We start from the raw sequence: 26,626 nt of genomic DNA, 5'->3' as shown, positions 1-26,626 counted from the left end.
AGGTAAGAAGCAAGACCCCAACAGAACGGTAAGGGGCCGGTGTTGCTGGACCTCAGGCTACATGTTAGGAGGTGGTAAGAAACTAGATTAGAGATGCAGGCAGAGGCCGGTTGTGAAAGGTCTTGTAAGGTCTAGGAGTTAGAATTATGTTTGGCCACGAGGCTGAAAATCCAAAATCGCAGTGGCATGAAGACCGCAGTTCACTGCTGTGTCATATAGACCACACGTGCGGGTAAGTGGTGGCTGTTGTGATGCTCCACACCGAGGCCAGGGTCCAGGCCCCCTGTGTGCCCGCTCCATGGTCCAAACACAGCAAATAATCAGTATAACACAAGCCTTTAAAATAAAAGTGGTTTTATTACAAAATTTTAAAACCGTGCTTTAAAGGATCATCTTGGGAATACTGCATCATAAGAAGAAACATATGTTCATAATCCAGACAATCACACAGTGGATTTTATACTGTCCATGGAATTAATATTTAAAAAACATTCTTCTTTTCAGTTAAGAAGAGTCTTCAGAGCACCATTATGTGAAGGGAAGGTATTTTGCATATCAGAGTTCATCTTTGGTCTGCAATCAAGAAGCAACATATTTAGTGTCATCAAGAAGTCTTAGATGAGTTAAGAAACCTTACGTTAGTCTACTAATTATATTCCCCTAAAGATGGGAGAAGGAAAAAAGGCAAGTTGGTGCTAGAGGCTTGTGGGACCTAGGACCATGCTTGGAATCACCCCTGGGGAAAGTCACACTGTGGTTTATGGGACTACTGATGGACAACATGAATATGTAAGCGTCGGCATTCCCGTAAAGGGTCCCGTGCTGTGAATCATGTCAGTGAAGGGCTAGGGCAGACAAGGAGGAAGCTAACAGAGCCCCTCAGTGCACTGGTCAGGGGAAGATATGATTTGGCACTCCTCAAAATCACTTAGACAAAGAAGAAAAGCGGAAAAAAAAAAAGTGGGGGGTGGGTGGGTAGGTGGGTGGGGGTACTGGAGAAAGGAGCTGCCCAGTTTCATCTGGAGCCAACAAGTGTTATGATACCAAATCACAAATCTCATGAGGAGGTACATTTTAATTCTGGCAATTCTTAAAAAAGATTTTTATTTTTATGTTCTCTCTACACCCAATGTGGGGCTTGAACTTAAGACCCGAGATCAAGACCCGATTCAGCCAGTCAGGCACCCCCGGTTCTGGCAATTTTTGTTTGGTTGATGGCTTTAATTCGTTTTATGAACTTCCAGCACTGATGGGTTAATACTGGTGAAGTACCACTTCTCTAAGGGTTAGTTACTTAGTGGCAAGTCAGTACTCCCAATAAACAAAATAACCAAAACTCTGATTTGTAGCACCTGCTGTTGTCATGGTGACTCTCCCAACAGGCAGATTCCAAGCTACTGGAAATTAACCAGTGTGTAAAGTTCCTGAATATGTCAGTCACTAAGCTTGTATCAACTGCTTCCATCACACCACTGGGAATAGTGGTCACTTTATTCCTTTTGAACCTCCTTGTGAGACAGGGATAGTAATGGCCAAATCTGCCTTCTCATCTTTAGTCACAATACCAAGTTTTGAGTTTGTCCATTTAGAGACATGAGGATATTGCTTAGAATAACGTCAAGCCTGTATATTATCTAGGTATATGTATATATATGTAATATATATAATACATAGATATGTGTGTATAATATATATTGTAATTTTATACAATATATGTTCATTCAAACAAAAACCAAGTACAATGCCATATCACGTCTTTACACACAACCAGACACACAGTCTGATGATGGAGACTGGTTTTTGGTCCTAACTTTGCTATAATCCAGCTAGAGGATTCTGAGCCAAATTCTTCTTCAGGCTCACTTTTTTAACCATAAAATGAAGGCATTTACTGGGTGAGCCTTAAGGTCCTTTGTAGCCTTATAAGTCTATGTGAATCTGCCTTTTATAAATGAAATCAGTATGCGCTGCTATCAACAGAGATTGCTTCTTAAATGAATAATCTGATAACATGAATAATCATGGTCATACATTTTTTTTTAATCTCTAAACTGAGGTAATGAACTCTGCCAAACCCACGTCACGTGATGCATGTGAAAATACTTTTCAAACTGGAAGCATCGATTCAAATGCTGCGTGATCTGAATTCTCAGATCGTGTAGTCAAGCCAAGTTTCCTCCACTGTGCTGGGGTGGAGGGGCCGGCGGGGGTTCCTGTGTCGTCTCTCTTCTCTGCATGTCAGCGGCCTCTCTTCGGCCTGGTCGTCCACGGCATCCGCCCGGTGGACTGAACTGTACGGAGGCCCCCAGAGGAGCTCAAATACTTGTTGTGTGACTGAGTATCTAGAGGAACGAGTGAGGACTCACTCTTACTTGGACAGTTCTCACTCGGACATGGGCCAGTTCTGGTTACCTTTTTCCTATGGCACGTGCAGGGGAAGAGGTCCTCCTCGGCCTGTGTTTCTACCCTCTTCATGCCCTCTCGGATTTGGGGCTCCCTCACTTGCAGACTGGCATATTCCTGTGTAAGCAACAATTCAAAAGTGTTCTTAAAGTACATTCTTACTTAACAAGTTACATACATGTAACTTAAAGTACATTCACCAAATTAGATGCACTGGAATTTGCTAGAATATGCTCCTTTTAACTCGTATGTGACAAGTTCTGATAAGCAAAATTCTTCACATTCCCCTTAAAAACCTCAACACCAGAGCTTCTGAGAGGTGGCTGGCCTTTGGACACTGGCTGCCTATTGCCAATGGACCTCTTCTGATTCTATCCTTTATTTCTATGACTTGTAGGGTTTGGGTTTTACCCCCGTCTGTCTTGAAGTGAAAATAATTGTGCGTACGATCTCCCGTAGACTGGGAATTTTAGGAGAGAGCGTATTCCCACCATGGCCTGCACAGCCTCTACCTTCGTTTATAATGCACTTGCCCTGTGTTAGGCTCTGGGCTGGTGATGATGCCCTAATAAATCCAGTCAGAGTGAACGAACACAAGCCCGTGCATCTATGAGAATTCAGACAGTAAATCCCCTGATCCTTCAGTTTACACACATGTCACCATCTCCATCACCATCTCCATCCCTTCACTGTCCCTTGGGGAGGTGAAAAAGGGGGGAGGGGCCAGTGCAGACCAGAAACAGACCAACTTTGTTCTGTAGCAGAGTCTAAGATTTGGTGCTCAATACCGGCAATTCTGGGATTAAAACAAAAATCTTAATTTACATCTAGTAGTGTTATTAGCAAATTACTTGTTTACTACTGTGTTGTTGTTTTTTTTTAAAAAAAGCCTTTTAAATGATCAGATATACTCTGATTATCCCTAAGTACTTAGGTCCAGGAATACACTTTCCAAAAGACGACATGGCTCATAGGGGGTTAACATTGTAGGTCTGAAGATACTGGGCACCGTTTAGACCAGGAACTGGTAAGGCAGAAGCAAGAGGGTACAAAGAGAAGATACAGACCTGCACACAGTAACTTTGCAGAATCAGAAGCCAATTTCCTAACCACCCAGCCCAGAGTAGGAACATAAATACTTTTCCCACATTGTAGCATCCTCCTCTAGCTAATCTTTGGTTTGGTAGTATTTTCATTACTATTTGATGTTGATCCCTGGTTTTTGCTCATATAAGTATATATACATATTTCTCCTTATACTAATATACTTCAAGAAATTATTAAGTGAAATATTATTTGCTGCTAACATGTCCAATTACAAATTATATGTCTATTCTCTTAGAAAGTACTGACCTGGAAAAGTTTAAAATAATAACAGAATATGTCATCACCCATGAGATTATTTCTTGCAAACTCCTGTCCTGCTTTTGCTATCTTCTTTGCCTATGGGAACAATGACAACAAAAGCCTTTAACGAAACACATTTTTTTCCCCATGCAGACATGTGCAAACGGATCTTCAGAATCCATGTATAGTGGGACAAAGGCAGGAGGAATATCTTTGAGGGTAGTCTTATGTGTTAACGGAACACTTAAGAGGGTACACTCTTATGAAAGGGAGGTTTGTTTTTTAAGACTTGAAAGTTTGAGGGGGCGCCTGGGTGGCTCAGTGGGTTAAAGCCTCTGCCTTTGGCTCAGGTCATGATCCCAGGGTCCTGGGATCGAGCCCCACATCAGCCCCACGTGGGGCTCTCTGCTTGGCAGGGAGCCTGCTCCCCCCACCCCCCACCTGCCTCTCTGCCTACTTATGATCTCTCTCTCTGTGTCAAATAAATAAATTAAAAAAAAAAAAAAAGACTTGAAAGTTTGAGGACTCATACTGGACCTTCTAGAATTAAGCCTCTCTGGCAGAGAGGGCATACATTAAACGGAGTGACAATGACCTTGTAAAGTAAATGCAAGACAAAGTTTAACGCACTGCTTTAACACTTCTCAGCAATTCGTTTGAAGTGTACTTCATGCAGTCCTGCCTTTTAATCTACAGCCATTAGTTTTTCTTCCTGCTGGACTGGTCATTCTTAATTTTCATATTGCTAGCGGAGATGAGGCAGTGCTTGGGGCTCTGACCCACCTGCCCAAAAGAGAGAGTGCCCTTGAGGCCAACATTGCAGCTTTTCATTTCAAGTGCAGAGTGGACAGTGAACCCAAGCCCAGACGTCTGTGCTCACCCCGAGGGGGCTGATGTGCACCACGGGGAGGCAGCGTCCCATTTACAGGTAAAGGTCCATATCTGAGCATCCTGAATGCTTTTCAGGGACAAGACATTTAAAATGAACCCCTGCTATGCGGGTAGAAGAGACTGACCTTACCTCTTCATCATGATCTTTGGCCCACTGGAGCTTCTCTAGAAGATCACTCAGGTTGCTTTTCACAGGAATATAATGTTTCCAGGGCTGCAGCTCATTGTAGAAGTGCTCGTAGTAGATGGAGTCCTGCTTTAGCACAACACTGTCACCGACGAGGAGATAAGGCAGGCGATACGCGGCGACAGTGCCATCGACATTTATTTGATACTTATGCTGCAGGACAGCGGTAAAATAAAAGCTGTCATTAGATCGCCTTTCTCCACTCGTGATTCTCCTCCTCTCTCCACACTTGAGGCCTCATCATCGTCAGGCACAAACTGGCCAGATTTTGCCCTCTTTCCCTGCCGTGGAGTAAATGCTATCACAGAACACCTGACCTAGAGCTAAAGGCTTATAGCGATGCTCTCCTAAATTTCACAAAGGGGCCATGACTCTAACGTTAAAGCAGACAATAAAATAGTAAGACTGCTGTCCTAGGTAAGACAAATTTATCGTGATTTTGTAATCCCTCTACTGCTTTACTGATCACCTGGGCTCACCTGAGGATGGCAGCCTTGGCCATATTAACCATCTCTTTTACACACCAGATGGCTACACACAAGTCTTGAGGAAATTAACAAGCTTTGGGGCAAGAGCATTGATGAATAAAAATATTCACAGAGCTGTTGGTAATCACTTAAGTCTTTAGTTGCAGCAAATGCAACAGACGGGAATAAAGCAAAGGCATGACAGAACATTCTCTGAAGGGGGATGGCTAATGACAGCTCCCTCGGGTTCTATGACCATCTCTTTCAAAAGTCTTTGTGATATGCAGATGGAGGAAACACTGACAATTCAATTTACCGCATTGTGTAGGGCCACCTGCTGGCACGTAACCCATCAGAAGAAAATGTGGCTATCTACAGCACAGAGCTTGCTAATCACTTCCCTTCCCACATACAGAGGACAGGTGACTACCTTTTGTCCACCATTCATTTCATGACATGGGTCTTTAGAAAATGCTTAGTAGTTGGAGAAAAGGGCAGTGTCCCACTGCCTAGTAGACAGTTAGAAAAAAGATCCCTCCCCAAGAAACATGAGTAATCTGCATTTTAGATACAGAAAGACCTCCCTAATCCCCAGAACTCCTAGGCTATAATTTGGATGGGTTTTAAAACATTTCCCTATCAGAAAGTCTGAGAAGATATCCAGGATCTATAAAGAACTCCTCAAACTCAGCACACACAAAATAGATAATCATACCAAAAAATGGGCAGAAGATATGAACAGACACTTCTCCAATGAAGACATACAAATGGCTATCAGACACACGAAAAAATGTTCATCATCACTAGCCATCAGGGAGACTCAAATTAAAACCACATTGAGATACCACCTTACACCAGTTAGAATGGCCAAAATTAGCAAGACAGGAAACAACGTGTGTTGGAGAGGATGTGGAGAAAGGGGAACCCTCTTACACTGTTGGTGGGAATGCAAGTTGGTGCAGCCGCTTTGGAGAACAGTGTGGAGATTCCTCAAGAAATTAAAAATAGAGCTTCCCTATGACCCTGCAATTGCACTACTGGGTATTTACCCCAAAGATACAGATGTAGTGAAAAGAAGGGCCATCTGTACCCCAATGTTTATAGCAGCAATGGCCACGGTCGCCAAACTGTGGAAAGAACCAAGATGCCCTTCAACGGACGAATGGATAAGGAAGATGTGGTCCATATACACTATGGAGTATTATGCCTCCATCAGAAAGGATGAATACCCAACTTTTGTATCAACACGGATGGGACTGGAAGAGATTATGCTGAGTGAAATAAGTCAAGCAGAGAGAGTCAATTATCATATGGTTTCCCTTATTTGTGGAGCATAACAAATAACATGGAGGACAAGGGTAGATGGAGAGGAGAAGGGAGTTGAGGGAAATTGGAAGGGGAGGTGAACCATGACAGACTATGGACTCTGAAAAACCACCTGAGGGTTTTGAAGGGGCGGGGGGTGGGAGGTTGGGGGAACCAGGTGGTGGGTATTAGGGAGGGCATGGATTGCATGGAGCACTGGGTGTGGTACAAGAACAATGAATACTGTTAGGCTGAAAAGAAATAAAAAAAAAAAAAAAAAGAAAGTCTGAGAAGAGACACCTGATTTATATCTTCTTTAGACTGTTGTGATGTTTTGGGAGAAGTATTTGTAAAATCACATACGTGTATTTAATAATAAAGGATTTGGAGCTGAAATGTGCTTATCTTGAGGGTCAGTTGGGGAAAAAAAAATCTCGCTCTACCCAGGCCCCAAGCTCCCTTGCTGCATATTTAGGTCAAGTCTGGGTGCTCTGTATCACCCACATTGCCAAAGCGGTCCCTGGGGCCTCATTCCTTGATGTTCACCAAATTTTGTGCTCACGTCTCTCACCCCCTATTGTTTATAGGCCTCAGTTTTCCTCCCCCAGGTGAGGACATCTGGGAAAACAAAAAGGACTGGACACAACTGATGTCATACCTTGAAGAAATCAAAAAATGAAATGTGTTTCACAATAGGACCATACAGGCTTTCATCATGTTTAAAGAAGAAGAAGTTGGTGAAGGCAGCGTCTATGAGTTCCGGGTGTTTCCTACTGAGCTTAACCAGTTCGAGCCTCTCTTTGCGGCTGTCGCGTCCTCTCCACACGGCGGTGGAGTTCTTGCTTTCCCAGGGCGGACCCGTGTTAGCTTGCACAGACATCATGTCCAGACTTACTCTGGAAGACAGAAAGTGCAACAGATTTTCCTCCCAAACCATCACAGTGCCAAGGTAGCTGAGAAAGAACTCAGCAAGGAAAGAAAACCAACGCTCTGGGTCACCTCAGACCCGTCTCTCACCGGCCCATGGTTTCTAGAACAGAGTCAGTCAAGTCGTAGGTCGGCATCACGATATCCCTGGAATCCGTGGAGCCACACCAGGAAAAGATCGGATGAATGTGTGAGCCAGATTTCTTCTTTTCCAAAGGCCAGTCTCCCAAATTCACAAAGAACTCCACATCGGGCATCTTCACCTGGAAAAAGAAAGTAAAGCGCTTATCTACGTTAGCTGTACTGGATAATCCCCTCTGTGGGTCAGTGTGTGGGGAAAGGCAGCCTCGTGCATGCAGTCTTTCCACCCCTGCTTGGCCGTGTAAGAACGGGCCTCAGATCTGGAACACTTCTTTGCCAAGAGACAGAGCCTCGCAGCCTGGGCTGGGCTTACCTCCCTGTGAGCGAATGTACTTCTTGTTCTTTTTTTTTTTTTTTTTTAAAGATTTTATTTATTTATTTGACAGACAGAGATCACAAGCAGGCAGAGAGGCAGGCAGAGAGAGAGGAGGGGAAGCAGGCTCCCCGCTGAGCAGAGAGCCCGATGCGGGACACGATCCCAGGACCCTGGGATCATGACCTGAGTTAAAGGCAGAGGCTTTAACCCACTGAGTCACCCAGGTGCCCCTGTACTTCTTGTTCTGCTTAAGCGCAGCTGTCCATGGCCCTCAGGTTGCCCAGCCTGCTGTATCTCAGACCCCACAGGAGGGTCCCGGGGCAGGGCTGGGGGAGCTGATCTGCAGGCCCAGGGGGACCGCCACACAGCAAGGGACCGGGTCCTGTTCCCTGTCCTCTGCTGTAAGTAAGTGCTACAGCCCTTGAGGCGTGTACGTGTGCTGTCTGCCCTCAGCAACCTCGAATCCCGCACAGCTTTCTTCCTTGGTTTGCATTTACCTACCTTTTCACTTTGGCCGGATTCACGTAATACCCTCCCCTGAAGCACCATTGACCACCCAGTGAGCAGTGAAACACAAGAAAAATGAGAACTTGTACCAAATGAAAGACCAACTTTACAAGCTTCAGGTGACGATAATCACCCCAATCTGAATAGTGGGTAATTTTTCAGAATACTCTCACATATATATGCATACTAGATATCCCTTGTGTGGACGGGCAAATTAGCCAATAGACTGGCTTGCAAAAGACATGAAATGACAAAGATAATCTCGGTTCTAATGCTGCCAAGAGACTCGAGGATGATCAGAGACAGAAAGGGAATTACTGGAAAATAGTTACAGCTCAAAGCACTGGGACTCTAACCCTAGTTCCTGGTTAATGAGCCAGATGTACCCATTTCAAAAATATACACCCCCCACCCAGATAGCGGAGGGACCAGAATCTCAACTCTGGAAGCCCAACACCAAAGCCAGCTCTAGGGATTTCCAAGCTAGACCATCTCCACTGACAAGTGGCACAAGTGTGTTCAAAGAACCTTTTTTTTTTTTTTTTTTTTTTTTTTAAATCAAGCCATAGGTAAATGTTTGGGGCTTTGGTCCGTCTGAGAAGCATCTCGAGAAACTGGAGTCCGCAGAATAGTCTTATTTTCCACGGATTGACACAGACGAGCAAAGAAAACCTGCCAGCATCCCGAAGTCTTCGCCGAAGGAGGCAGAATACAGATGCTTAGTAGCTGCCTATATTCCAAATAAACTCACTCTAAGTGCTCTCAACCTGAGAAGGTACTGATTTTCCATGAGTAATTCAGTCAAGATATAGACACAGATTATCCAATAAATTGTTATCAAGCAACCAGTAACAATATGGGTATAGTTTTCCCAATCAGCCAGTTTACTATCATGGAGAGGTACCGCACTAGAACCCTGAGAAAATCACTTTATACCAAGGAACAGGATTCAGCATACAGTAAGCCTTCTCTGGGCTCAAAGTGGATTTAGTACTGAGACAATTTTATTTGAAGACATTTTCCCTTATAAGGTATTACTGTGGGTTGAATTCTGTCCCCCCAAAAGAAAAGCTGAAGTCCAAAACCCCAGTATCTCAGAATGTCCTTATTTGGAACTAGGGTTGCTGCAGATATAATTAGTGAAGTTGAGGTCATACTGGAGGAGGGCGGGCCCCCATCCAATATGACTAGCGTCCTTGCCAGAAGGGAAGAAAGAGACATACGGGGGAAGCTGTGCGATGAGGGGCAGAGGCTGGAGTGAGGGGGCTGCAAGTCAAGGAGCCCCAAGGCCATCCTTGGCCTGCTGGCCATGAGAAGCAGGGACAGGAAGGAAGGATCCTGCCCTACAGGTCTCAGGGGGGTGAGGGAGGGGGCGTGGCCCTGCTGACACCTTGCTCTCAGACTTGTAGCCTCAAGAACTATGAAAGAACAAACATTTCTGCTGTTTGCAGTACTCTGTGACAGTAACCCTAGAAAATTCATACAGGTAGCCTATGGGACATAAAGCTCCAGAATAGTATTATCATAAGTTCCGAAATAGAACACCACTGATGCTATTATTTTTTAAAAATTATATGGAAAAGCCTGGGCTAAAACTGTCTACTATACCTAAGAGAAAAGAAACACTTACTTTTCTAGTCAAAGAAAGTAGTATGGCATCCATGAAAATTCGAAAACCTACATGTTCACCGTGAGTCTTGATATAAACCTAAAAGGGAATTGAACATGTATTAAGTTAATGGTATATTTTCCATCACCCTTATTTCCATTTTGTTTATTATGTTAATCTAAAAGTACTGGCAGGTTTCATTGAGATAAAGCTTATCACAATGATCCTCAGAATGATTTTTTCCTAAAGATTTTATTTTTAAGTAATCCCTACACCCAACGTGGGGTTTGAACCCACAACCCTGAGATCAAGAGTTGCACACTCCACCAACTTAGCCAGCCAGGCATTCCACAGAATGATTTTTAATAAAACTCTGTAGCTACTGTGAGCTATACTATGGTCAGAACAAACAAACAAACAAATCACTACGGCAAACGAGCAAACCTTAATCACAAACTGTACCTTGTTATCCTTCAGGGTATAATGACATAAACTCTGTCTTTGTCCAAATCTTTTTGGGATTTCTTCTGCAATCTTTTCTGGATCAACAGCAGGGAAATATGCCAGATCTCTCTGAATCTGAGTAATGGTTTGCGGGCAGTTCATCTCCTGTAACCAGGCTGCGCTATCTTCCAAAGGACAGTCACAGTTTTCATGGTAAACTGGTCCTAATGACACAAAAGTCACAAAAGATCACAGTCACAATTTCACTCCGCACTCAGAACACCTAAGAAATACCCATCGTGTGGCTTCATAAATACTGCTGTTTTAAAATTACGTTACAAATTACCTTTTAAAATATATGGAGATTTGGCAACATGTTGACCTTGGAATTTAACTTCTACCTTCAGATTTTTGTAGCTTGCATACATTCTGTATCTTACTATGAAGGACCCATCCTTTCGGTCTAAAACCTGGACTCCAACTCTAGTGAACTGCTCTTCTGGTGCCGAGATTTTAATTTGGAACACCTTTTCACCCGGAGAAGACGTGAACCTGTCATGGAACAGCGAGATATAGAGAATATTTCAAGGCACAAATGCACAAAGACTGTGCTCTCCAGTCTGGGAGCCTTAGTGTTTTCCTCCATACTCTCCCCCTAACATGTTTGCTGCTTCTCTCATATGCTTATAGTACCAGAATGAATGTGATGGATCAGAGATTTAAAAAAAGGAGAGGATGAAAAATGTCCACACATTAACATTTCAATAGAAAATTGCAAGGGGAAAAAAATTGCAAGGGAATATGTAAACGCTACATATTTATATAAACCTAGAACCCACTTATGCATTCTATACATACAAATATTCTTATCAATCTACTATTTATTTCATGCAACTGGAAATTTGCCTCTAAAGATAATGACTTTTTGAAAAGTCTCTCAAAAAGAGCAGTATTACAAATCATGCTCAGCACAATCATTGAGCATGATTGTGTATCAATCTACACAATCATGCTCAATTGTGTAGATTGATACACAATCTACAGGCAAAAGCCAGTAGATTGTGTATCATTTAAGTGACACTGTACAAAAGGTTTTTTTTTAAGTGAGTGCTTTTGCTATGAAGATTTTGAAGATGGTATTTAGTTCCCCCAATTGTTATAACCAAGTGACAAAATTGATAACTTCCCCCACCCTGCTTTGGAAAACTTCCTGGAAGTTTTTCTTAAAATACCCAAGATTCCCCCCCCCCCCCCCACCAAATATACATGGTCAGCGTCCACCAATAAAAAAAGACAATCATTTCAGGAGTATGTGAATTCTAAAACTAAGCTTTCAGTTATTTTAATTGCTGGAATTCAGTGGAATGAAATTATGTTTGTTACAAACAGGTAGGAGATTCACACTTTGATACATTCCCTCTCAACCGGAAAGTTTCACATAGTGCTTTGTTTTTCTTTCTGAGTTTCAAATCATGCTTATCTGCAGATGTCTCCCTGAAAACAGAGGGTAGCCCCAGAGAAAGATGAGCCAACTAAGTTTTCAACAACTGGGTTTACATTCCTTACAACAGCTTATGCAAAAGTAGGTGGAAATAGTACTTCCAGCAAAGGGCAGGGGCTTTGTCTCTCCAGTCCTGTGTGAGTTCCCATCAGAACAGCCAGGAGAAGAGCTAATCTGGAATTACTTCTAAAGCTACAGCGAAAAACTGATTAGGACGGGGAAAGGCTGTTTCAACCAGATGTGGATAGCATCCAAATATCCTGGAATTTAAACTGCTGTGGAAAAAAGAGTTCTTGGGCAGCTAAAACTTAAAAGGAGAAACAGTAGATTTTAACTGCATTCCAGAAGAGTTAGGGAACTGTTTCTCGACTTACTTATTTCCTGATGTATCCACGGCCTGAATGTAGAAATAGCGTGCAGGAAGGACGACAGCAGCCTTTAGCCCGGGTCCCCATACTTCGCTCTTCTCCGGACTGAGTCGCCTCTCTCCGCCGGTCTCGGCAAGTGCTGGCACTGTCCCCAGAAAGAAGCAGTAAAGCAGCAAAATGCTAAACATTTACAAGACCGACTCTTAAAATGATCCACGGATAAATGAAGTGTAAGAAGTGGTCGGAACCAGCCGCGCCTTGGGCGGGGGAGGGGGTGGGGCACGCTGGCTGATCACGGCAGCAAACACGACTCCAAAAGATGTCCCTTGCTGTGCAGGGCAGGCGCGCGGGTCTCCACTTTTCCCCAGGAAAATCGCAGGCGGAGCGCTGGCTTGTCCGGCGGACGGATGCCAGTCGCTTTGCTCAAACGAGCAGGAACCACGCTACTCCTCCTTCTCGGGACAAAGATAAACTTCTGTTGCTCCTGCAACCGGAGCATCATTGGGGGCGAATCCGTCTCAGGTTCCAGCCCAAGGTGCGGGGCGAGGGGATTGGCCTGCGTGTCGGCCTTGCTGAGTAAGGCCTTCTCCAAGTGGCTGGCTCAGGGGCGCCCGTGCTCGGAGGCTTCCTGGGACATGTAGTCCGCCACAGGACCAGCGGAAATCCTGCCAGGTTTTACCACCTCTCACTCGTTTTATTTACTTTGCGGTCACCGCTTTCTGGGACCCGTTGTATACTAGATGCCCAATAGAGTGGCATGCGGGGACACAGCTAAGATTTTTAAAAAATTGTCACCATATCCTCCGCACGTGCAGAGGGCAGGTATAAAACGATGAAAGGAAGGTGTTGTCAATGATATCTGACAACCGGTCGCCGGGCACAGCCGTCCAGGGCGCTGTCCCCGCGCGTTCCAATGGGACGAGAGACGCCAGCCCCAGGGTAACCAGAGGCGCGTCGCGGGCCGCGCGCGGGAAGCTGTGATCCGGGACCGGTGCCCGCTCTGAGGCGGCCGCAGCGACTCGACCGCGCCGCACAGGCTAGAGGTATCCGGGGCTGTGGGCTGGGTGGAGGTGGCGGCCCGCTGCGTGCGCCCAGCGCGCGGGGCCCTCCAGCTGGCACCCGCGCGCCGCGGCCCGGGCCTGCCCCGCCCGCCCGCTCTGGACGCCGCCTGGGCTGCCTGGGTGGCCAGGGGGCCACCGCCTCTCGGGAGCCCCGGGGGCCGTCCGAGTGGAGGCCGCTGCATCCGTGCCCGTCCTCCTCCCGGGAAAAAGTCGGGTGAAGAGCTGGGCCGCAAAATAGGGGAAGTGTTAGAGAAACAAGGGTCGGGTGTTCTGGGGGAACAAAGCCTGTCTTGGAGATGCCCGCGTGGATGCCGGTGGCTCCTGCCCGGCGCGGGTCTCCAAGCCACGCAAGGCAGGGCCCGGACCGTAACGGGCGGCGACCGTCCCTTCTTCTCCGTATGCCCGCTCTGCGGCCAGGGGGTCACCAGGAGGGGTCACGGCCAGCTCCGGAATCGGACCCAGAGCCTCCTGCTCTCCCTCCCTCTTCCCTCTCGGGACCCTTGCCAGCTGCTCCGAAAACCCAGACCGGCCGGTTGGCTCCGCCGGCCAAAGCTGCCCTGGGTGGAGGCCCAGGCGGGGCTTTTCTGTTTTCTTTTCTTTTCTTTTTTTTTTTTTTTGCAATTGTCTTGAGTATTGATACCAACTGGTGCATTCAAAGCTCGAATCGGCTGCTCCCCCTTGGCTCGGGGGCCGTAACTGCCCGCGTCCCACCCGCCCTGAAGCCTCGGGCGCCGGGAGCCTCCCCCGGCCCGGGCTGGTTGGAGGCGGTCACTGCACCCGCCTCCGCCCGCTCCCTCTAGCGGCGAACTCTGGCTTCCGGCCGGCGAGGGAGGCGAGCGGAGGAGTCCGGAGGCCTCGCTGCGAGGACGGGGACTGGGGGACGCCCGGCTCCGGGGAGCGCTCGTGGGCCGGGGAGGCCGCGGGAGCCGTGCAGGCGGAGAGCGCGGCCTCGCTCCTGCTGTCGGCCGGCGCCGCCTCCGCACACATCGACTGGGCGCGGCGGGGACGAGCCCGCGAGACTGTCGCCTCGGTCCCGGCGGCTTCTGAGCCCGGCGGCGCGGCGAGCTTCGCAGAGCAGGGTGGGGGGAGCTCCGCTCGCCGGCCCGGAGCCTGGGTTAGGAGCTGCCGCGGCGCCCGGGAGGACCCGGTATCCTTCGCAGGCCGGCGGCCTCAGCCGGGGGAGGGGCTCGGGTCCGGCCCGGCGAGGGGCCCGGAGCGCGTGGGGCTGACCCCGGGGAGAAGGACCGAGACCTGACCCGCTGGGGATTAGCGCATCTGGCCCAGCCTTGGGGCGCGTATTTCACCATCAGTAAGTCACTTTCAGGCTCCTGCGTCTCCGTGGCCTTACGTGCAGAATAGAGATCGTAATAGTTGTCCTGTGGGGGAGGCTTCGCTGGAGACACTTAAGATCTTCGTTCCCTAAGCAAACTTGATATTTAAACACACGGCTTGAAAATACAAAGCGAAAAGAATGTAGCCTAGGCGATGCATATTGACCTTAAAAATGGAACGTTTATTTGACAGCACGATTCCTTTTAGGGACTTCTAATAATCGTTACTCTAGTGGTACATTTTATAAAATTTCGTTCACTCACAGTTAAACTGCGAGTTGCTTGCTCCGTGATCGAAAGAATACATCATTAAATTCAGCCTTAGGTCCTGCAGTCAATCATTACTTGTAATATTTTAATAGAGCATCGGCTCTCTGGAAACTCAGATCTCACTGATGAGAACCAGGGAGGGGAGAAAGAGGCCTCTTGGCTAAAAGTCCGGCTCCTGATTCCTAAGGCCTCTCCTAGTAAATCCTGGAATCTAAGCTCCTAATCCAGAGCTTAAAATAATGCCCGGAATGATGTAGGCGCTTAAAGGTAATTATTTGTTGATGAGACTTTCGCAAATGATCATCCCTAAGGATAACCCTGGCAAACCTTGTGAAAGACGTCCAGAGAATGGAAAGTTGGAAAGAGGAAGGGGGAGGAGGGATGAGGAGGAGATAAAGGAAAGGACCATGGGCCAGACAAGCAGTTGGCTTTTTTCGAAGAGCAGAAGGTTTCAGGGTGGGGATGGAATTGGGAATGGTTGACAAAATTAGGAACAAAAGGAGCTACAAGATAGGACAAAATGGTGGGAGCTGCAGGCTATTTAGAGGAGGGACAACCTGACGGCCTTATAACTCAGTATTTCCTGAAGCTATAATTACAACATAATACAGTAATTGCTGTCTCTAGTGATTCTGTTATCAGTAATAACTTGTGCTCAGTTCACTTGTAGGAAAGCCTGGGGACATGATCACTAGCACCCTTAGCCTCAAGCTGTCTTTGACACGAGGAGAAGAGACAGGGATCTGGCAGAGAATAAGGAAAGAAAATAAACTCCAGCTGTGCTTGGGCCATGGGATTTGGATAACTTTCACTTTCTGTGTAATATCTTGGTACTTTGCAATATCTTTTTGTCATTTGTTTTACTTCTATGATAAAAATCTAGACATATCACACAGTTTTTCAAAGAGAAATTTCCTTAAACAATGGTTCGAGGGAGAAAGTTTTCAGACCACTGGTGGCTTTTATTGACAATCAGTATAAAATATTATCCCTATGTTGATGATCTTCACTTATTTTTTTTTGGTAGAAGTACAACCAAAGAGGTCATTCTTGTTTAGTGACCATTATTTAATAGCAAACAAAGTCCAAATGCAAACAAAACCAGACTGTTAAACTTTTTATTCATCTGGTGCTATATTCTTTCTTTTCTTTAGCTTGCAGAAAGCTCAGTCCTACCTTTTATGTTCAAATGCACTGATTTCTTTTGCCTGTGTTTTGGATAAGCATATTCAATATATGTTCCAAATGAAGCATCCTTCATCCCTGCACTGCCACACAGAAGCTGGGCCCACGGGCATAATTCCATTAAATCTGAGGATGGATGCTCTGGCAAAGTTGAAGCTAAGCTGGAGATGAAGAGATAAGAGTAGTCCCTGGAACATTTCTATCTCCCTCCTTTCCCCACCTGACCCAGACTGACTCCAACACCCTTGGGTCACCAACCCTTACTTAGCAGGACCCTATGCTCTCTTTCATGCCTCACACTACCATAACCCATCCATACACCCCCAACACCACAGATAATAGCTACCTCTGCCCACCACGCCGGCTCTTAGAGAAAGGCATGAGGATAACAGGTCAGTAGAAAATGCTCTGTGAGGTCATCTGCTAAGAATAAAAAACTGACTCCTCAGAAAAGCCCAGTTTGGTCTGTGTGACCTCAGGCACTGACACTTCTCTTTGCATCTTCCTCCAACATGACCACGACACCAGGAGATGAGGAAGAAGAAGGCATAAAAGCTTCCTGTCTATAGATCCCCTATAAGTACTCCTAGGATTTCTTGAAAAAAGTTTCTAAAATGATACAGTTGGGGTTTCCATCTTTGATGGTGAAACTCCAGCCAATTCTTCCTGCAAAGAACTATAAACTGCACCACTTACTAAAAAAATCACTACGTGAAGGTTTGAATAGAGGGAAAGCATTCCTTAAAAATAAAGAAAATGGGGTCTTTTCTAGGATATGTGGACTCCCCCTTGTACTGAGCTCCGTTGCTTTAAATTACTCGAAGGACAGGCATTACCTTTACTGGTTTCTCCTCACAGACTTAGAGTGATCATGGCCCTTGTGGCAATCATTCTTCTGTTATTTCTTATTGCCTTAGTGGTTTTTGTCATTCAGTATTTGTGTGATGGGTTTTATAGAATCATTTTTCTGGAACTTATAAATATTATTCTAATTTTTTAAATAAGTGAATGGGTGGAGATATTAAGTAGTAAACGTCAAACTGGTCACCCAGGGGTGGGTTGTGTCTCTGGAACCACATCTCTAGAGCCCTGCAAAGTGGGCCCACTCAGCCAGGCACCTGCATTGATACCCTCTACCACCTATAATGGTCTGACTTATCAAGGTCTTGCTTTTGTATAAATCTTCAACTTCCTCAAATGCCCTTGGTTGCTTTTTGAACTGTTCTCTGTTTTCTTCCTTAAAGGAATTGGTGTAGACTTGAAAATCAGTTTTTCCGCAGACTGATCAGAAGTTAGTGACTATTAACGATAATCAATCGTGGTGATGAATGCACAACTTCATTGAGATGAAATTCACACAGTATACGATTCACCTGTTTAAAATGTCCGATTCAGTAGCTTTTAGTATATTCACAAAGTTGTATGTTCATCACCTCAATCAATTATAGAATATTTTCATTACTCCAAAGAGAGACCCTTATCATCCGCAACCTCCTCCTCCCTCCGAGCCCGAGGTAACCCACGAATCTAATTTCGGTCACTAGACACTTGCCTATGTACATTTCATATAGGTGGTATCACACACTATTAGGCTCTGGCACGAAGGGCTTCCTTCATTTAGCATCATGCTTTCAAGGCTCATCCTTGTAGCGTGGGTGGGTGCTTCCTTTATTTTTATTGCCTAAAAAATATCCCATTGCTTGTATATGCTACATTTTATTTATTTTATTTATCCATTCATCAATTGATAGGCCTTTTGGCTGTCTCTCCTTTTTGGCTGTCTCTCCTTTTTGGCTATCGTACATAACGCTGCTATGAACATTTGTGTGGATGTGTGTCTTCATTCCTCTTGGATGCGTACTTAGGAGTGAAATCGCTTGCTCCTATGATATCTGTAAATATTCCAGGAACTGTTTTCCAAAGTGACTGAACTGTTTTGCATTTCCATCAGAAGGGTAGGAGGGTTCCAGTTTCTCCACATCCTCAACAATCCTTTTTATTATCTGTCTTTTCGATTAGAGCCACCCTGCTGGGTGTGACATAGTGTCTTGTGGTTTTGATTGGCATTTCCTCGATGTCTAGTGATGCTGAGCATCTTTTCCTGGGTTTATTGGCCATTTCTACACTGTCTTTGAAGAAGTCACTATTCGGATATTTTGCCCATTTTTCATCGAGTTCTTTTTGTTACTATGAAGTGTTATTGTAAAATAATGTTTTAATAAGACAGTGGCCAGTGATTGTGGCTGTAGGTGTATAATGTTGTAAAAATTTATTGGATGAAGGCACGTGAAACACTTGATCCATTTTTCAGGGCTTTTGTAGTCTCTAGTGGATTGTTGATGTTTCTTTCTCCTCCTTCTTTTCTTAGGAGCCCATCTTGCAACTCTCAAGTTTCCGTAGAATGCTGTAAACGATTGTCACAGTTGGTTTTCAAGTCGTAGAAAGAGTTGCAACTTCTCCTTTGCAACAGGACTTTTCTGGTTGCATTCAATGCCTAACATTGCAGAAGCAGAAAGGGCAAATGATTCTGGAAATGGTGAGCACAAATCCGAGAGAAAGTCTCCTGAAGAGGATCTACAAGGTGCTGTTCAGTCTTTCTGCACTCGTGCCTCGGGGGCACCCTTGGGTCACAAAGGAGATGGTCATTACCCGTGGAGCTGTCCAGTGACCCACACTCGGGAGAAAATCTATGCCATCTGTTCAGACTATGCCTTTCTCAACCAGGCAACCTCAATCTATAAAACTCCAAATTCAACCCGCTCTTCTTGCCTCCCTGATAGTACCTCTTTGTCTGCTGGAAATAATCCATCAAGATACATTGGCATCCCAACGAGTACATCGGAAATCATCTACAATGAAGAAAATAGCTTGGAACACTTATCCAGTAGCCTGGGCAAGCTACCTCTCGCATGGGAAATCGATAAATCTGAATTTGACGGGGTGACCACAAATTTGAAACACAAATCAGGTAAGGAAGGACGCTTGAATTTCACATGTGAAAATAATCAGAAAACAACATAGCTTGTTTAAGCTTACCATTCAACACAGTTTCCTTTTATAATGCTGAACAAGGAACATTGCCATCTGTGGTCTGTTTTCTGTTGTTGTAGTTAGAAAATAACTTTGGGCAGAGGACATTTAGTTCATTAATGGGTTACCACTGGAAACTTCACACATAACCTGTGCATTTTGAGAGCTTTGAAAAATCCAAGAATCCTGTAAAATACAGGTATTACAGATAAGTATGTGGTAGCTTATAAATGGTTCACGAGGTGGCTAAAATAACATACTACTATTTTGTAGTTTTGCAGAGACATGAACTCATCTTTCCCAATTAAACATTTCACTTTCTTTTCTACCATATAACATTGTGGCTTTTTCCTGTGAAATTTTTTTGAGCACCCAGCAAGGTCTCCAGGTACTGCTGAGTAGGTTGTGTACTGCACAATTTAAGAGAGGGCTATTCACCTAGTGTGCAATACACAGCCTTTGCATTTGCAGTGTGGTGGCCCTGTGGCAGAAACTACTGCTTTTCACTTTTTTCTTTTGAACTTATAGTAATATGGGATTTTTATGTGGTACGTACTCTTACCGTCATTTTATATAAGGTAAAGAAATTGGGGCTCAGAGGGGATGATAAGTTGCTTGTGGAAAGTTGATTGTTAGTACGAGGCAGAACTAGGGTTTGTATTTTACTCCTAAATGTCTCTGACCATTTGGTAAAACCTCCATACTTCTTCATTTGCCAGGTCAGTGTGTTTCACAGAATATTAGGTAAATTTGTAATTCTCAGTGTGTTGGGGGGGGGGTTTCACTTTGTGTCTATTTTTTATGGGTGATTGGTCTATACTTTTTTCATAATATCTTTTTAAGATGTTAGCATTAGGGCTATGCAGGTCTCCTGAGACAAGCTGGGAAGTGATCTCTCTGTTTTCTGAGGGGTTTTCAGAGGGTTATTAAAAATCTCTAATAATGGTGATTATGGAGTTGTCTTGATTCCCATTAATTCTGTCCAATTTTAGTCTGTCCATTTTATCTAAGTTGTTGGTTTTGTTGGCATAAAGTTATTTCTAATAGTCCCCTTTATCCCTCTAATATCTACAGGGTCTTTCGTAATAACGCCTCTTTCGTTCCTGATACTGGTCATGTATGTTCTCTCTTTTTTTTCCGGCTACGGCTTTATCAGTTTTGTTCATCTTTTCAAATAACCAGCTTTTAGCTTTGTTAATTTTCTCAGTTGTTTGCTCGCTCTTCTACTAATTTCTGCTTATTATTTTCTTCCTTCTGCTTGCTTTGGGTTTACTACAACTTTCGGATTCAAGACTTTTCTCCTATGAGCGTTCAGTGCTTTAAGCTGTTCTGTGAGGACTGTTTCAGCCACTACCCACAAATGCTGACCCGCCTTATTTTTATTATCACTTGATGTAAAGTATTTTCTAATTTTCCTTGTGATTTCTTCTTTGATACATACATTACTGTTTAGAACTGTGCTGTTTAATTTCCAAGTATTTTGGGGCTTTTCTAAATGTTGATTGCAAATTCCATTCCACTGTGGACAGAGGACATAAGACCTCAGTCTTTTAGAATGGGCTGAGACTTGTTTTTGGACCCAGCATACAGTCCACGTTGGTGAATGTACCATGTGCATTTGAAAAGACTGTCTGCCTATTCTGTAGTTGCTGGATGTAGTGTTCTATAAATATTTACTAGATCAGTGTTGGAGAATGTTTTTCACATCTTCTAAGTTTTCACATCAGTTAATTTTTGTCTTGCTCTATCAATTGCTGAAAATGGGGTGTTAAAAATCAATTATAATTGTCATCTTTTCTGCATTTAAGTCTGTTGACTTTTGCTTCTATGCAATTTGAAACTCTGCTATGAAGTGCACACACAATTATGATTTTTATTTCCTCTTGTTACATTGACCTTTTTGTTGTTATGAAATGTCCCTCATTTCTCCTAGTAATATTTGTTGTTCTGAAAGTGACTTTGCTATTGATCTAACTATTCCAGCTTTCTTTTGACTGGTGTTTGCATGGTATGTCCTTTTCTAGCCATTTATTTTCAACTTGTATCTTTTTATATTTAAAGTCCATCTCTCCTACTCAATCATAAAAAAGGATGAGATTTTGGCATTTGGTACAACACGGATGGACCTAGAGGGCATAAGTCGGACAGGGAAAGACAAATACCATATGATTTCACTTGTACATGGAATCTAAAACCCAAAACTAATGAATAAGCAAACAAACAAAAAGCAGAATCAGATCTGTAAATACAGAGAACATAATGGTGGTTGCCAGAGGGAAGGGTGGGGAGATGGGCAAAATGGGTGAAGGGGAGTGAGAGATACAGGCTTCCAGTTATGGAATGAACACCTCGTGGGAGTAAAAGGTACAGCACAGGGAACAGAGCCAGTGATTCTGTAATAGGGTTGTGTAGTGACAGATGGTAGCTACTTTTGAGATGAGCATAATACCTAAAATTGTTGACTCACTATGTTGTGCTCCTGAAACTAAGGTACTGTTGTGTGTCAACCCCACTCAGAAAAGAAAATACATGATTCATCTTCCTCTTGATAAAAATCTTATAACTGAAAAAAAGAAATGCCTGTCTTAAAGATAGCTTTTAAATATAGTCAATGAATTACTTGTTTCAGGTATTGTTTCTTTTAGTTCTGGAATTTACGTTTTTTAAAGTAGTTTTTGTTTCCTAGCTTGGATTTGCCATCTTTTCATTCATTTCATTTTCATTCATTACTGGAAGATTGTGTCTATCTCTTAAAGCATAGTTATCATACCCACTTTAAAATCCTTGTCTGCCAGTTTTAAGATCTGGGTCATCTTAGAGTTGGTCTTATCTTTTTTTTTTTTTCCTTTTCCTTCAGAAGGTGTCACATTTTTCAGTTTCCTTACATGTTTAATAATTTTGAATTGTATCCAAGGTACTGGAAATGTGGCGATTTTTTTGATTCTGGTATATTCCTCCAAAGAGTGTTTTATTTTATGTTTGTTCATTTGTTTGTTTTTAATTTTAGCAGCATTGAATTTGGTTTGACTAAAACTGCCAATTTGGTCTCTGGAGGACATGTCAAATCTCTGTCCGATTTTTTAAGCCTTAGCTGTGCTGTTTGGGTCTTCTCTGTGCATGCATGGTTCCAGGATCAGCCTAAGAGTTGGGCCAAATGTATACATAAAATTTGAGTCTTCCCTTTTCTGCCTGTTTTATTTCTGGGGTCCCCACCCACCTCACTTTCCAGTGACAATGATTGCCCAAGACTCTGTCCCATGGTTCCTCAAGTCAAAAAGATGACAGATATTCTACTTATATTTGCTATCCTCAGGCCTTTCTCTAGAAGCTAATGTGGTGACTAGAGGTAGGTGTGTATGTATGGATGTTTCTTTGGTGTTGGGGCTAGGTGGGTGTGTTAGGGGGAGGGTGAGGACTGGAAGAAGGAATATGACAATGACAAGGGAAGGTGGGCAAAGGCTCCTGGAGTTGACGAGATGGGGAGACAGAGTGTTTAGCTGTCGATCTCTTATGTTCCCCTCTCAATCTTAGCTTCTCCTTTGCCAGAGCATCCCTCTCTTAAACCGCATGGAATTTTGCCTGTGGGACCAGCTCTTCTTGTGGCAACATGGGGATTTCATGAAGGGTGCGCATTTGGAATGCACACTTATTTAGCCCAGGGGGCTCCTAGGAGTAGAGTAGGAGGGGACAGAGGGTAGGCTCAGGTAAGCTTTAGAGGAAAGTATGTGGGTCCAGGCCACTGTGGGCGCTGCTGGAGTCACAGATCACCAGTCTCCATTAACCTCTAAGATTTTAAGTGGGTGGGAAAACTATGTAGGGCATTAAGGGATTGTTGGGCAGTGAAGACATGGGAAATAGATTTTCCATCTTCTTATACCCTAAGATGTATTTTATTAGTGAAAGAAACTTCAGAATGAGACTTAACTCATGTTTGCCAGTGGTTGTTCAGCTCTGTAAAAATTTGTGTTCTCTGTGAAGACTTAAAGAGAATAGCTAGAGGAAATGGGGAGAAGCTTGTTTCTGGATATTATAGTGTTTGTCATTATGACATCTTATAAAAATCAGAGAAATCCCCTGTGTCACAAGAGTTTCTGAGTTCCAGCTGGTTTGGGTTTTATTGTAGAGCAATTTGAATGAATGAAACAAGCCCCTTCTAGGCGTATATCTATATACTCTATGTTTTATAATTATCATGACTCATACTAATAAGATCATAAAATTTGATTTTTATAACAGATTTGATTATTTCATTAAAAATCTAGTATGTCTGAAAAGTAGTAAGTATTTGAGCATAGCTGTCTGAAATGTTAATGGTATTTTAGTGATGTGAAACGTGAATTTTATTTATTAACATGTATTTTAAAGTTTTTATTTAGACTCATCAGTTAACACACAGTGTTACCTGAGTTTCAGGTGTGCAATATAGTGATTGATCACTTCCATACATCACCCAGTGCTCACCACAAGCTCATTCTGTAATTCCCATCACCTAGCTCACCCATCCCTCTGGTGACGATCAGTTTGTTCTCTATAGTTAAGGTTTTAATTAAATAATTTTCCTCTGAATAATCCACTAGCATTATTCAGAAATAAAAAGTATAAACATTGGGGCGCCTGGGTGGCTCAGTGGGTTAAAGCCTCTGCCTTTGGCTCAGGTCATGATCCCAGGGTCCTGGGATCAAGCATCAGGCTCTCTGCTCAGCAGGGAACCTCCTTCCCTTCCTTTCTCTCTGCCTACTTGTGATCTCTATCTGTCAAATAAATAAATAAAATCTTTTAAAAAAAAGTGTAAACAATAAGCAGAGCAAAGTCTAATTTCATTTTTGTCTTCTTTTTATCTAGCTCGCAATTCCCCTACCCCTTAGGTAACTACTATTATTTGCCTTATGTATCTTTTGGAGAGATTGGTGTGTGTGTGTATGCATGTGTGCATGTGTGCGTGCATTCACTATTGAGCATGTGCACGCACGCGCGCACACACACACACACACAGAGAAGGGACTTTGTTCCATTCTAGTTCCTGGTACTAAAGTTGCATTTTAATAATGTACATGTAAGCATCATTCTTAATTCATTTTGTGGTATCTACAAGGCCTGGAGTTATTTTTAAGTATCACATCATTGCATTATTGGATCTAGTGCTTTTAATCTTTTAACAGAGTTACATTAATGTGTTTTTATTGTTTTATAGAAAGGATTCATTTTTGGAAAGTGGCCTAGTTAAATATTTTACTGTGGGTAATTTGATTTTCTAAACCAAAGATTTTGCGATTCAGTCTTTTACTAGCTAAGCGACTAGATCAGGAATTGGAGTATAAGAATCTGATAGGAACTAACACTTGTGGTTGCTTAAACTTGTTTTTATTTTCTCTCTTTAAGCTAGGGGAATATTCTTGAAGATACATGTATTTCTTCAATATGTTTGCAAGTATTTTGAGAACTAGTGGCATTGCTTTTTAATTTTGTTACATAATTAATTGTATTGCCATGGTAGTTTATTTCATCTTGAGCATTTTGCTTATTTTGTATTCTTGTATTCTAGGCAATGTAAAGAAACAAGTTTCCAAGAAAAAAACTTCAGATAAAAAAGGAAGACATCAAAGGGAGTGGCCTCAGTATTCTCCTCTTGAAGATATTAAGCAGCGCAAAGTACTAGATCTCAGAAGATGGTAATCTCTAAAAATTGACTTTTTTCCTTAACCACACAATACCATTGTCATACTTAATAAAATTAACAATATTTCCATAGTACCTGATTCCCAGGCTAAATTTAGATATCCTGGATTTTTCTGAAGTATCTTAACACTTGGTTGTTCATAGTGGGACCCAACCATGAGCCACACCTTGTGTTTGCTTGTTGTGGCCTATATGGCTCTCTTAATCTAGAATAGTCTCTACCTCACTTCTCTTACCAGTTTTGGTTTGTTTGTTTGTTTTGTTTTGCTTTGTTTTTAAGATTATTTATTTATTTATTTGTCAGCGTGAGCACAGGCAGACAGAGTGGCAGGCAGAGGCAGACGGAGAAGCAGGCTCCCGCTGAGCAAGGAGCCCGATGTGGGACTCGATCCCAGGATGCTGGGATCATGACCTGAGCCACCCACGTGTCCCTGTTTTGTGTTAAGTCTAGAAGATTGACTTCTTTTTTTTTTTTTTGAAGATTTTATTTATTTATTTGACACAGAAAGACAGTGAGAGGGAACACAAGCAGGGGGAGTGGCAGAGGGAGAAGCAGGCTTCCCACTGAGCGGGGAGCCTGATGCGGGGCTTGATTTCAGGACCCTGGGATCCTGACCTGAGCCGAAGGCAGACGCTTAACTGGCTGAGCCACACAGGTGCCCCGGAGACTGACTTCTTAAAGAGACTTGGCCAGATATTTTGTAGAATGTCCTACCTTCTGGATTTGTCTAATTTTTTTTTCCTTGATAGTTGTCTAAATTATTTCTATAACCTCAATATTTCCTGAAAGCTGGAAACTAGACATAAAGACTTGGTTTAGATTCTGGTTGAACATTCAAGGCAAGAATACTGCCCACGTGGGATCCTGTGGCTCCATATTGCATCACATCAGGAGGTACATAGTATCTGGTCATCCAGTATTAGATTCTAAGAGTGATTATTGGTTTTCAGTGGTGACAGCCTAGCCCACACTGCCGAGTTTTTTTGTTCCCCTTCTACAACTGTCATGTAATCAGTGGGGTGACAGTGGTATCAGGCTAATGTCCTGTCTCCATTAACTTTCCACCTATTGGCGTTAGCCAAACCTGTTGACAATTATTCCCTGAATCCTTGTTGCAAAATGGTGATATTTCAAATTTCCATTATTTTTTTTCTCCTTTTATTAGCTGATATTCTTCTATAAGAAGAGCCTTCACCCACCAACTGGGACTATTTGGTTACCTTAGAATATAGTTACTATTCTAAAGAAAAAAAATATTTAATTAATGATAGCTTTTAAATATTACTAGTCTATGATTTGAGGTCTGAAAAATTATTTGTATGAGATTTAAAAAACGTTAGATTTTTATCGCTTATTTAATGAGTTTTGGACCCTTGACGGTGGGTCGAGAATACAGAGAGGCACAAAACATGGTCCTTGTTTTCTCAAGGTTTAAAATCCAGGTGAGAAATGGGAACTAAGCAGAAAAATATCAAATATCTCAGGCAATTTGTCAGATGGTGAGTGTGAATAAACTACCAGCGTGAGAGGAGATAATGAGGAGCTCGATGTGAAGAGTCGCTTCACTGAGGAGCTAGGTCTTCAGAGACGAAATCTGAGAGGATGGAAGGTCCAAAAGCCTTTGAATGGATGGTAGGAAAGTGTCTTGCTTTTTGGTAA

The 26,626-nt window shown here is 43.4% G+C and overlaps 2 protein-coding genes across 6 annotated transcripts in view; one reads left to right on the top strand and one right to left on the bottom strand.

Annotated features, from left to right (window-relative positions):
* Window positions 1–339: 339 nt before the first annotated feature.
* POGLUT2 (protein O-glucosyltransferase 2) lies at window positions 340–12,933 on the bottom strand. Of its 3 annotated transcripts, XM_080798331.1 has the most exons (10): window positions 12,420–12,933; window positions 10,891–11,096; window positions 10,563–10,768; window positions 10,122–10,199; window positions 7,618–7,790; window positions 7,259–7,496; window positions 4,772–4,981; window positions 3,757–3,846; window positions 2,413–2,520; window positions 340–573 (listed from the first exon to the last, which is right to left on the bottom strand). In XM_080798331.1, exons 1-10 carry the CDS (start codon window positions 12,599–12,601, stop codon window positions 556–558), a joined length of 1,509 nt encoding a protein of 502 aa, XP_080654457.1. In that variant the 5' UTR covers window positions 12,602–12,933; the 3' UTR covers window positions 340–555. The 3 variants fall into 3 exon arrangements, with proteins under 3 accessions (XP_080654457.1, XP_080654458.1, XP_080654459.1); XM_080798332.1 differs by lacking the exon at window positions 3,757–3,846 and having other exon boundaries at window positions 341–573; window positions 12,420–12,922; XM_080798333.1 differs by lacking the exon at window positions 10,891–11,096 and having other exon boundaries at window positions 341–573; window positions 12,420–12,557.
* Window positions 12,934–13,093: 160 nt separating this feature from the next.
* The window catches only part of BIVM (basic, immunoglobulin-like variable motif containing), a 41,473-nt gene continuing 27,940 nt past the window's right edge, over window positions 13,094–26,626 (top strand). For 2 of the 3 annotated variants that reach the window (XM_080798329.1, XM_080798328.1), the window contains exons 1-3: window positions 14,296–14,783; window positions 18,629–19,228; window positions 24,833–24,959. In XM_080798329.1, coding sequence (XP_080654455.1) covers window positions 18,751–19,228; window positions 24,833–24,959 — 605 coding nt within the window. In that variant the 5' untranslated portion in view covers window positions 14,296–14,783; window positions 18,629–18,750. Of the gene's footprint in view, window positions 13,457–14,295; window positions 14,784–18,628; window positions 19,229–24,832; window positions 24,960–26,626 lie in introns of those variants that run through there. The other variant, XM_080798330.1, reaches the window with a different exon arrangement.

Source organism: Martes martes, assembly GCF_963455335.1.
Source record: "Martes martes genome assembly, chromosome: 3".
Lineage (NCBI taxonomy): Eukaryota > Metazoa > Chordata > Mammalia > Carnivora > Mustelidae > Martes > Martes martes.
This window is presented reverse-complemented; position numbering and strand designations above follow the sequence as displayed.

Excerpts from the sequence above, each read along its gene's own strand:
- POGLUT2 (XM_080798331.1), bottom strand. The coding sequence starts at position 12,601 with ATGTTTAGCATTTTGCTGCTTTACTGCTTCTTTCTGGGGACAGTGCCA. Across the intron at positions 7,497-7,617 it reads GTTCTAGAAACCATGGGCCG|AGTAAGTCTGGACATGATGT; the intron begins GTGAGAGACGGG and ends TCTGTCTTCCAG. Across the intron at positions 3,847-4,771 it reads CCAAAGATCATGATGAAGAG|GCAAAGAAGATAGCAAAAGC; the intron begins GTAAGGTCAGTC and ends TTGTTCCCATAG.